This window comes from Diuraphis noxia, unplaced genomic scaffold, assembly GCF_037042655.1.
Source record: "Diuraphis noxia isolate RWA-SAM2 unplaced genomic scaffold, SU_Dnox_SAM2 contig0005, whole genome shotgun sequence".
Classification (NCBI taxonomy): Eukaryota; Metazoa; Arthropoda; class Insecta; order Hemiptera; family Aphididae; genus Diuraphis; species Diuraphis noxia.
This window is the reverse complement of record NW_028301715.1, coordinates 17,699,938-17,712,708: the sequence shown is the minus strand read 5'-3', so window position 1 is coordinate 17,712,708 and position 12,771 is coordinate 17,699,938. Positions and strand designations below refer to the sequence as shown.

Sequence of the window (12,771 nt, the reverse complement as noted above, 5' to 3'; positions counted from 1 at the left end):
CAGAAATAAACGAGTATAATTGTTTTTATAGACATTCGAGGAGTTCTAATTTTGATGAAATTGAATATCGAAATGAAAAATAAAAGTACATCTTCGAGCTAAAGTGCATCTCACACTAAGAGCAATATCATGTTATTGCAGCGACTTGTGATAGTATTTTAAGCTGGGTAAGCGCCAAAAAAGAAAAGTTGCCCAAATTTGTATACTCCTTTAAAAGTTATTTCTAAATCATTTATTTTAATTTTATTGACAGAATCATAAGGACTGCTAGGTATTTGAAAGTTCTTCATATGTACCTATATGTTACGGCGAATATCGAAAATTGGTAGATTACGTCATTTACCATAATGATTCGATTATGTAGGTAAATGTTGTAAAAATAACAATTTTTAAACTCAAATTTACATCTTTCCCCGGCCTTTAACGTCATTTACTAAAGCTGGTGGTAAATTATGATAAACCTTGAAATGTGGAATGCCCGAATGCGGAATGTAGAATTGGTTTTGTCACAAGTTCTGTTTTTGGATTCGATTATTTTACTTGACAATAATTAAATAAGCCAAGCCTAAATATTATGCCATAACTACCTCCGTTGTCACATTACAATATTTTGTTTTTAACATAGCCATCATCCTAATTCTACCACCATAGCCTACTTTCAAATGCGCCGTGTGAATTACTTCAAACAACTCGTCTATTGTGACGTAATATAAAACGTCACAGTCATTTTCAACTAAAGTTTGATTAATTTTCCCAATCCATCAATTGTTACATCATATTTACCTATGCATAATTATATTATTTATTACCTTTTTTTTTGTTTGTGTTCCAATTTTCAATTCTTTTAATTTTTGAATCTTGTTGTATTCTTCAGAACTAAAACAAAATATATTGTCACCTCTCTTTTCACTGTTGATAATTTTTTCGATTGCTGCTTTAAACTATTTTGGTTAGGTTAGAAGCCCTGATTGTATACATATACTATAAATATCTGGGTGACCCGAGTAATGGATCTGATTTGATTAATTTAGAATTTACTTTATAGGAACCTACTTTTTTTTTCCTTGAAATAATAACAATATAATTAATATATTATACCTTTAGTTTAAAATGTTCTACTGTTCTAGACTTACAAACCCTCTTCGTTCAGAATCGTTTTTCGTATACAAATGAATAATATATATATTATAATATATATATTTATATCCATGTTGTAAATTGTTTTTAAAATTTTACTATTTTTATATATAAATTAGTCACGTTTTTGTAATCAATTTAAAATGGAGTCTGACATATTAACTTGATGTAGCCATATTATAGGTGCTGTGCTGAAATTGTATTTATTATAGTGTCGGCATTTGATATCGACTGTTCACTATAGGTACCTACTTATTTTCATTTTTTTATAAGTGCGTACAATTAAAACAATTACAGATGATTTGAGTATTACGAGAAGCAGTAACAAATAAATAAATAAATCAATTTTAATTTAAAATGATGAAAGCGAATATTTTATATTTATCATAATTTTTTTTTTAACAAATACGCCTCAACTACCGAAGTTATTGGCATTTCAAAATACATATTATGGTTTAATTATTTTTTACAGAATAATAAATTGTAAATAGGTGAACAATTGATACAATAATAAGTTTTAAGAGAAATATGTTTACAATATGTGTGTTATTCTAAGTTTTGCTAATGTTATTATATTTTATGCAGAAGGTTGGTCTCTTTGCGGAATTCTATTAGTGATGATGTTCTCTCTTCGTTAGGTGCAAGTATTTCACACAGATTGTTGGGGAGCATCAGTTTGTGTATGGCGTCGGCATTCAGTTAAAAGATGTTTTACTGTGAATTGTGATCGCGGTGTTACATGAGGTACATATCCGTTGTTCCTTTTTGTTCATTAAATGCTCATCAGTGTATAATGTGTGGCCAATTCGTAGTTTGTCGATGATGATTTGATGTCTGCGAAGGAGTGACATATTGTGCATCCAAGGGAGGGTGGAGGATTTAATTTCTCTTAATTTGTTATTTTGTATTAATCTCCATTATCAAAATTTTGTTACACGAAAATTGGATAATATTCTCAATTTATTTTATTTATTTATTCAGAATAATCAATTTATTCACAAGTTTAAATAGGATTCAAAATAATTTTTATTTTTATTAACAACTAAAACTATTTAAAATAATGTTAGTTACTCAAATCATTGTTGAGATGTAATAGTAAAATTAATAACTAGTAAAACCTCTTGTTCCCCTTGGTGGGGGAATGTCATGCTTCTGACTAGAAGTAGGACCAATTGGACCACTTAGATTAACATGCGAAGTTCCATTAATTATATCAACAATAAATTGTTTTGCGGATTTCATGTCTGTAATTTTACTTTGACAGTATTTAGTAAGTGGTTGTAGGAAATTTGCATCTGCAACATAAATTAGTATTTATTAGATTTCTTGACTGTATGCATTAGTTTGCCCAACCATAAATGTTTATAGCTCGATTTTACATTATACATTTATTATTTGTGTAAAATGTTTCTCTGCCTTACAATCGACGAATAAAAAATTATCATTGCGATAATTAATATGTCAACGCGGATTGTCACTTGTCTCTAATACACAAAGTGCAACCTAACCGCGTGTGTGTGAATTTCAATTGGTATCTTACATTAGCATGTTAATTTCATTATCTGTATTAAAATTGTTACTTTCGAAATTTCATATCAATCGTTTTTTTCTTTTTGTTAACTATCAACTTGAAATTTTATAATCATTTTTTGCGACCAACACCCTTATTAATTGCTTTTTCGGACTATAGCACTTACAACTACCATTTTTTAAAAATTGAAACGTAAGAACAATATAATTTTTATAATTATATTATTCTCAATAAATACCTGGACTTAGTAATATAGTCCATAACATAATCCCCTCCCCCCTATAAACAACCATAAACGAGTCAACTGTTAAGTCGTATCTTATTATAGAGCCTCCCGGCTCACATTTTTATGTAAACAATATTAGCTTCTTTGAAATTTTAATGGATTTCCGGATATGTTTTTCACAATGAAATTTTTTTAAGAGTAAAAACCCTAAGATAAAAATATTTTGAAAATAAAAATAATTACGCACTTTTATGGTCTGAAAAAAAATTAATTGAAGTTATAATAATTAAATACAAGTCTTGAATATTAGTAATTCAATGTTCCTCATAACTTATAGGTAAATAAGAGTTAGAAATATTTAATACTTTCTGATTTTAATAAAACTTATCTATACTTTTATTACTGATACAGAAAACTTTTATCGAAAGAATTTAAAAAGAATTTAAAATTCCCAACTCATAACACTCCAGACTTGTTAAATAATATATTAGTTCCTTGGCCCTTGGGATTTCATATTCTTTCGACGTTATTTACTTGAGCTGAAAAACTATGAGGTTTTCTCACGATCTCATCACTCAATCCATTGTTTTTCGTGCATGAATATAAGACTCAGAGACGGACTGGCTAGAGGAGTTAGACAGATATATCTCCCAATGCCAGAGAAAATTATAAGTATGTTTAGGAGCTTACTACTTGCGCCTAAAAATATTATCAGTAGGTTAGTTGCGTCCCGCAAAAAAAGATTTAAAAAGGGTCATAGCCTATATTTGCGTCCTGTAATACCTACCTTTTTTTATAACCTAATTGCGTCCCGAAAATATCGATATAATCGATATCAATAAGTTAATAAAAAACACATTTTAATTTAATTTTTTACATTTTGTCATAATAATAAAATTCATATTTTTTACATTTTGGCATAATAAAAAAATGCATGTATTCAATTCAAATAGTGAGATTTATTTTATAGTACAGTTTATGAACTATCGATTTTAGTGACACGATACTATCGACTTAAATGATTTTAATAGTAAATATCAATAATAATTATATAGCCGACTTGCGTCCCCAAAACGGAACGCAAGTTACCGGTCAAATTTACTACCTGTAAATGAATATACCTTTTTTTGGGTCGCAAGTAACATGCAGCCGTATGTTTATGGGCTGGTCAAAAGACATTCGTATAAATAAATAAGATCTAATATAGCAATATGAATCAAATGTAATATCATCAGTATACAAATGATAAATCGTTGCATATTATTTAGAGTAAATACGTATTTCGCACTAAAATGTGACAAACATATTTATTTATTACATTGATTAAGTTTTGACGACAATATCAAATTTTTTTCAAAGAATAGCCATGACATAGTGTATATACGCATGCAAATTTTAGCAACTGGAAAACAAAACAATTAATGGTTTTTTACTTAGGTTAACTGCCGAAAAAGCTTCAGTAAGTTAAAAAATGATTGAAAGTAGATTATGTTCAGCGATAGGGAACAAAAATTCAGAGGTATTTATGTAAACGAGTGTAGAAGAATTACATTTTAATTAAATAGGTAGTTGAAAATAAACACAAACATGTTTTTTTGATTAAGCATTTAAAGTATCAACTAATCGATTTTTTTCTTGTTACCTATAGCCATTTAGGCATTACTAATCTTAAGGTTTCAAGGTGTAGCAGAAATACTGGACAAATGAAATTACTTATATTCTGATAATCTGATCAATATTTATATATTAAATTAATAGACACTTGCACAATAACAACAAATTTATAATTTAATTTTAATTTTATATGACTTACTGAAAACGAAATCATTTACATTTTATTAAACAATTTTTGGATAAATTCAAAATAGTAAATATTTAAATCTAATTTTTACATAAATGTTGCCGTTGGTATTAAAAATGATACTGGAAATGTTTATTTAAATCCAGTAGTTAATTTTTAAAAATTTGTCAAAATATGAATTTTTTGGGGCAAATTAATTTGAAACTTAATACCTTTTTATATGATTACTATAAATGAACGGATTTGAATGAAAATTGCATTTTTTTCCGAACGTTCGAAAACATTACTTTCTTAGCTCAAAGTACATTTCATACATCAAGGAATGTAAACTTGAAATTTAAAATGTAACTTTTATTCACCATAATATTTAAGATTCTTTTACTTACGAATAATAAATTCATATGAATTATTGATTAGAATAAAAATGTAAATTATAACAAAACAATTTTTTTCATCGTTAAAAATAATTTTAAGAGCATTTTATTAGTGCATTTATAAACAAACGGTCTGTTATGAGTGCATTAAACCACATTTTTTAAAGGTATTATTCATTTTTTTAAAGCATTTAAATCTAATTGATTACTTTTGGAATTTCCTGACACAAGTAAATTTCTTTAATTATTATTATTAGCATATGGCTCCGGCATAAATAGTAAAGACTAAAGTCATTATTTAACAATAGGTAATAAGGGCTAATAAAACTAGTGAAATAAAACTGAGGCCAACATAAAAAATTAAAGACTTAAATAAAACAGAAGTTAGATATTACAACAGGATAAAAAATAATAAATTTGGTAACAAAATTGGTAACGTATGGCACTTTTCTCTCTCCGATTAGGTTTGGACTAGATCACAGGTACACATCTAAATTTTCCCTCCACTTGATGGCATCATCGCTGGCTGAGTGGATTTCCTCAAAACTTCCCGCATATTTTGTTATTGGGCATTCATTTACTATGCGCCTGATAGTTTGTATCTGCCCACAGCCACATAAAGGGGATTCCACCATACCCCATTTATGTAGTAGGTAATTACATTTTCCTTGTTCAGTTCTAATGTGGTTTAATGTGGTCCACAATGCACACGGTATATTAAAATCGGGTGTTTTTGCTGTTGGATCTTTGATCAGGGATGAGTTTCGTATGTTAGATTCTAACCATGTCCTTTTCCAATCAACCTATGGGTCAGCGTTGGTTGTTGCTTCTTCCCAAATGGGGTGTCTGGATTTAAGCCGTTTATTTGGGTGATTTACTAGGTCATTGTAAATTGGCAGGACGGGCGGCACCCGTTTCGCCCAAAATCAACCTTTCCCGTTTCGCCCAGATACCCGTTTCGACCAAAGCCGTTTTAGTCGTTTTCAAATTAAGTTGGCAATGGTTTTTAAATAATATAATGCTATATATTATTTAAATTAATAATATTATATAACTTTTATTATTATTATTAGCCGTTTTTAAAAAAGTACTGATTATTTTAAAATAATTTTGTATAGCATTTTTGATAAAATTAACCTTAAACGCATTTTTTGACGCGAAGTTTTTAGAGCATTTTTTACAATTTGTTGATAAAAACATGTCAATGAACAAAAATACTGTTGTGATTAACAAGATACCTACTTTTGTAAAACTGCCAACGATACTAATAATTGATTATATAGCACGACAAGTTTTCGTCGATAACAATTTTATCATAGCCAGGACTTTCCGCTCAAATTATTGACGTTATATAGGTATCTATTACAAGTTATCTCAGTTATTATTAGCAACCAATTAGTACATCCAGAACTGCTATATTACACTCGTAGTTGTAGTAAAAAATAATATTATAGTGTTTTTTGTATTATAACTGTAATAATATATAATTAAATATGATGTATTTTATAAAAACTTTTCCTATGACTTTTAAAAAAAATATCTAATAATAATATTAAAGGTTATATAATGATATACATATGTATTATATTATTTAAAAACCATTGCCAACTTAATTTGAAAACGACTAAAATGGCTTTGGTCGAAACGGGTATCTGGGCGAAACGGGAAAGGTTGATTTTGGGCGAAACGGGCTGTGCTCGGCAGGACATCATTCTTTTTAATTTTATTGATGGTACTTAGGGAAGCTCTTTGTTTCCTAACTTCTGGAGGGTCGATGTGTGCGAGAACAGGTAGCCATTGGGTTGGGGTACTTCTAAACTGTCACTGTAATTGTTCTCATGGCTACATTTAGTTGGACGTACGTCAATTTTTTTGCAATGAGCGCTTCTCATCCATACGGGCGCGCAGTACTCAGCAACGCTAAACACTAAGGTTAAACGTACTCTCAACGTACTTGCTTTACAGCCCCAACTAGTCCCTGCTAATTTACCGATGATATTATTTCACGATTTAAATTTATTTTTTGTTGGATCAAGGTGTTGTTTAAAAGTTAGTGTCCTGTCGAATTTGACGCCTAGGTATTTAGGGCACTTTTCGTTGGAAATGTTGGTATCACCAATTTTTAGCTGGAGTTCTTTTTTCGCTTCGCGGTTATTTAGGTGGAAAGTCACAGCTGTTGTTTTGTTTGCATTTAGGATCAGATACCAATTTAGAAAATAGTTTTGTAAGATTTTTAAGTCCTCGTTCAAGGTGTCTTCTTGTTGTTCAAATGAGTTACCTTGGGCTACTACGCCTATATCGTCCGCGTACATGAATTTTCTTGATTTTGTTTCTATTATGTCGGCGGTGTATACGTTAAACAGTGTAGGTGAGAGAACTGATCCTTGTGGAAGCCCATTTTGCACTATCTTTCTTCGGCTTACTTCGCCATTAAGATGGACATTACAGTTTCTGTTGGATAGTGTCTACTCCAATAGGTGTAATGTGGTTTTGGATTTAAGGATCTTTGCCAATTTGAGTAGAAGACCTCTTTTCCAGACGGTGTCGTGCTGCTGAAAGATCTAGGGACACTGCCCCGAACTTCAGCTTTTCTTGAACTCCATTTTCTACATACGTTGTTAGGGTCAGCACTTGTTCGCAGAAGTTTCTTCCGCTTCTGAAACCAGCTTGTTCTTTAGGAAGTGTACGTTCTAGTAGTGGTGCGATTCGCCCTAATAGAAGTCTCTCAAATAGTTTGTAGACTACCGAGAGCAACGATATTGGTCTATAGTTTTTCGGATCATCTCATGTTTTATTAGGCTTCAGAATGGCCACAACTTTGGCTTCACGTCATATTTTAGGGAGGGTTTCTCTAATAGTTCACATTCGTGAAAAAGTGTGTGATCCAAGATCTACTCTTAGGACCTACATTTTTTATAAATTCCGGTAAGATTCCGTCTGCGCCTGCAGCTTTCCCGTTTTTCACGTTTTTTAAGGTAATTTGTACATTTTTTTCATTAAAGCCATTCATTAAAGTAGACTTATCTTCGCACCTCTCTGGTTCTTTTTTATATTCGTTAGCGATCGTGACATTCTTTTGTTTAGTAGGTTTGATGTTTGAGGTTTTGAAGAGGTTACTTGCAATTGCGTTTGGAGTGGTGCTATTTTCTTTCCTAGTTTGTTTGGAAGCGCCAAGCTTTCTTAAAAGGTCCCAGCTTTTCCGGCTAGAGTGAGTGAAGTCCATCTCTTCCATAGCTTTGACCCATCTTTGTCTTCGCTCCTCATCGAGTAGTTTTGTTAATCGGTCTGCTGTTACTTCGGACTTTGTTCATATTCAGATAACAGTTTGTTGCATTCCTTTGACCAGCATGGTATGTAATCTTGTCTGTGGCCCCTGGGTAAAGCTTTTCCCGCTGCCGTTTTAATATGCTTTGTAAACCTCTCGTAGTTAATAGGTATCGGCTTAATACGATTTATGTTTTCTTCCATGTAAGTTCTATATTTGTCCCAATCTGCTTTCCTGACATTCCATCTGTTTAATTTTGGCTTGCTCTTTACGGGCAGGCTTAGGCCCACATCTACTACAACAGGTAAGTGTTGGCTCTTTGGGAATTCTTTTAGAATTTGACGACTTACTTTTAGGGGGATTTTACAATGATCTGTTGTGACAAAACAAAGGTCAGGAGAAGTGGTTGAACCCCATTTGCCTGATTTCAATGTACCTCCTTGTTTTGCATCGTATAGTAGGTGAAGGTGGTTTAGTTCAGCCCAGTAACTGAGGTTTTCTCCGTTACGGTCTTTGCTACTATAGCCCCATAACTGTACTGTGTGAATTAAAGTCCCCGGTATATACTGCTGGGTGGTCGGCTTGTGGTAGCACAGACGTAGTCCAATCTTCCGACGGCGGTTTATATACATTAAAAATTTTGGTATTTCCTATCTCGATTTCAACTATGTGTTGGTTCCCCTCGATGCACTTAATATCCTTCGAGTCCAAGTTCTGGTTCACGAAAGTAGCCACACCGTGTTTGTTGTGCCCTATAAAGCCGATTAGCTGATAACCTGGAATTTTTAGCCTCTCTGTATGATCATCTGAGATGTGGGTTTCTTGGAGGGCCAGGATATCCGCGCTATGGAAAATATGGCTAATGAGCTCGGCTTTTGCCCTTGACATGTCTTCGACGTTTATCTGGACAATTCGCATACGATGTCCTAGTATTTCATTACCGTTTTTATTTTTCCAACTGCTAGCAAAATTATCCTTGTAATTATTAAGGATTTGTCCATTTTGATTTTTATATTTTGTTCTTTTATGATGTTTTTTTGTTATTTTTAATATTTAGAGAAGATGGAGAAGAAGTTGTCTTTGCTTTAAAATCTTGTGCTGCAGAGGCATGTGTCAAAAGAGCCTTCAAAAAGGCTTTTTTGCCGGGAGGGCCAGGAGGTCCTAAGACGTTTGGCCGCCGTTTTGGTGCTGTTTCGTTTCGTGACATTGTTGTGTTAATCAAAAGCAAGCTTCGGGATAATACTCGTTAACAACGACACTATTTACAGCGGAGACCTCGAGAAGGTACAGCACCACCTAACTACGAGGTTTTCTCACAATTTCACCTAATGCATTGGCTTTTATGTGGGAATATAACCCATTGTCGCCGCCGCGACAATTCTATAGTAGCGCTCAATGCTCATTATTATATCTCGTCGCCGACCGTTACACACACACACACAAACACATAGTCATAGTTATATTCATGAAGACTAGAGATAAGGAGGCCAAACTCTACCACAAAAAACGTCCCGTAAAACATAGCGCACTAATTTCTCCACCAGTCTGCGTGGCGGTCAAATCCGAGGCTGGCTCGGAGTATAATTAACCCGTATTAGATTGGGACATACTCGACTTTATTACATTTAAAAAATTATAATTAAAAAAATAATAATCGTATTTAAATTAGAATTACACCATCGTATTCAGCGCAAATTTATCTTTAAGAATGTTATATATTTACGTAATATATGTACATATAAATAGTAAAAAAAAATTTAAATGCTGTCTACTGCAAAGTTTATTTTTGTTTTTAGAGATTCTTTGGCATGATGAGAAGTGCTTGTGGTTCAAATGATCATCCGGATTCTGTCTTATTTATTCAAATGTTTCGTCTCATCAGCACATACTCATTAATTAAACCACCAAAAAATAGTAATGTAACTGGTGGAGAAATGATTGAAACATTAATAAATATTCAAGATTTATCAAATGTGAATGTAACAAAAGATACACTAGAAGGAGAGTTAGATTCAATTATAGACAAAGGCCAGTTTGAAGAACTTCCTGACGTTATAGCATTAATGCATGACCATGATTATAGGTCTACCAGTACTTCAAGTCAAGTATTATCATACTTAGCAGGTTATATAGCTAGAAAGGCAAACCGATTTACTAAGTGTAAAAAATGTCTCTCTAGTTTAAGAAACGATTGTTTGTCTTCATCTAGAGACAAACTTATAGACATGCGATCAAAGGGCAACTTAATACATTCATCAAATAATCTATTTAGTTTAATTTCTATTTTAGAAAAATCGACACTAGAAGCATTAAAAAATGAAGAACTTAATATGAATACTTTACTAACTATTACGGAAATGATTGAACAAGGGGATTCAATCCAATTGGTCGGTTGTGTAGATCATAAAGAAGAATTTTCTAAAGCCATTGTGCGATTTTTTTTAATAATGCGCATGTGTTTTATTGTCAAAAGAGCCAATTATAAAGATACGATGACTAGCAAAGAAAAAACAAAAAAAAACAGGAAAGTATCTAAACTGTAAATAATAATAAAAATTATATTGTAAAATAATTATGTAAACGTGACGGTTTACATTTTTTTTAAATTTTTTTTTACTATTTATATGTACATATATTACGTAAATATAGAACATTCTTAAAGATAAATTTGCGCTGAATACGATGGTGTAATTCTAATTTAAATACGATTATTATTTTTTTAATTATAATTTTTTAAATGTAATAAAGTCGAGTATGTCCCTATCTTATACGGGTTAATTATACTCCGAGCCAGCCTCGGATTTGACCGCCACGCAGACTGGTGGAGAAATTAGTGTGCGATGTTTTATAGAACCAATTTTTGTGCAGGCGGCCAGCAGTGTTTGGCCTCCTTATCTCTAGTCTTCATGGTTATATTTATTGTTTTTATTTTCGTTTAACTGTGTCAGCTGTGAATATCGTTTATTATATAATATGGAGATTACGTGCGATCGGCCACCGCTGGTAAGCGAATATAATTAACACGGCCGCCGTCTTGTCTTCTTCTGTCCGTTGTCGTCAGTCAACAGTCACGAACCCAAAATTGTTTTTTTTATGCTCGGCTCGAGTAGCTACTTTTTATATAAATTTGTACGGCGCTAATCGCTACACCCTTTATAAACTTGTGTCGGCACTCGGCGCTAATCGCCACCGTTTAATAATTATTTCGATATAGTGTGTGTATCGGGTACTATTTTATTATTATTATTATTATTATCAATATAGGATAGATAGCAGCTGGCCAGCCGAGCACTGACATATCTGTGAGTATTTTTTGTATTATTATTATTATATTTTTGTAGCTACAATTATTTAGTTAGGCCAAAAGGGCCGTATATTATTTTATTCTGTCGTGCCACAAGGGCCGTACATTATTTTTATACTTATATTTGTTTGGTCATAAGGACCGCACATAAGGTTATACTCATTATATTACACTCAGCTCTTAAGCTAGCATATATATATATATATATATACTTTGTTGGGCCAGAAGGGCCATAATATTATTACCCATATTTGTATACCTTGATGTTGCTGTGATTTATTTATTCTTGTATCAGTAAACAATTATTTATCTTGTGTACAATACAGCAACTCATTTTTACCAGCAACCGTGTTATCATCTTATAACCTCTTTTTATAATCTTATTACCTCTTGTCCAATAATTTTAAGCTTACACACCAACATTAACTTACACACTTACACATTCACCACACACTAGCCATTCGATAGTTTTGCTCGGCGATCTCGTCCACCTCTATCGAATTGCTAATACAGGTACACAGACACACACAGGTCGGTCGGTGTGTGAGTAAACGCACGAAGCAATTAACGATCGGGCGAACGGACTATTATTGTTCCGTACCCGGCGCGCTCAACATGTACATGCGCTCACCCATATTATGATGTTCAATTACTGCTAAGGCCGATTCTATCAATAATGCATTTACTGAATAGCTGCCTTAATCTATCGATAACTTAAACCAAACAACTTATCCAAATTATTTTTTTTTAATTTCATTATATCATATTAAATTTAATTAAAAAAAATTATAATAGCATTCTAAATTTCTAACGCTATTCATACCACGTTCTGTTATATAGGTATAATAGACACCACATTGACACTACACAGTTACTAATAACATATTTACAATCGATTTTAATGTTTAATATTATATACTACATACTAATTAGTAATTAGATATACCATTTAAATATTGTTTGTAGTTCATTGCCATACCTGTAAAAATAAACAACGTTGTGACATTTTCAAATAGTTTTTGGGAATATCTACATTCCATATCATATAACTCTTTAGGTTTAATATTCTACAAATTATATTTATCAACTGAACCACTTTAAAAGCATCTCCACATTTATTCGAAACATTCAAA

The 12,771-nt window shown here is 32.0% G+C and overlaps 1 protein-coding gene across 1 annotated transcript; it reads left to right on the top strand.

Annotated features, from left to right (window-relative positions):
- The first annotated feature begins 44 nt into the window (after positions 1-44).
- LOC149055004 (uncharacterized) lies at positions 45-12,504 on the top strand. Its single transcript, XM_089228665.1, has 3 exons — positions 45-167; positions 9,392-9,618; positions 10,131-12,504. Exon 3 carries the CDS (start codon positions 10,143-10,145, stop codon positions 10,875-10,877), a length of 735 nt encoding a protein of 244 aa, XP_089084791.1. The 5' UTR covers positions 45-167; positions 9,392-9,618; positions 10,131-10,142; the 3' UTR covers positions 10,878-12,504.
- The last annotated feature ends 267 nt before the right edge of the window (positions 12,505-12,771 follow it).

Bases quoted from the DNA above. Each gene is read 5' to 3' on its own strand.
- LOC149055004 (XM_089228665.1), top strand. From the start codon at position 10,143: ATGATGAGAAGTGCTTGTGGTTCAAATGATCATCCGGATTCTGTCTTA.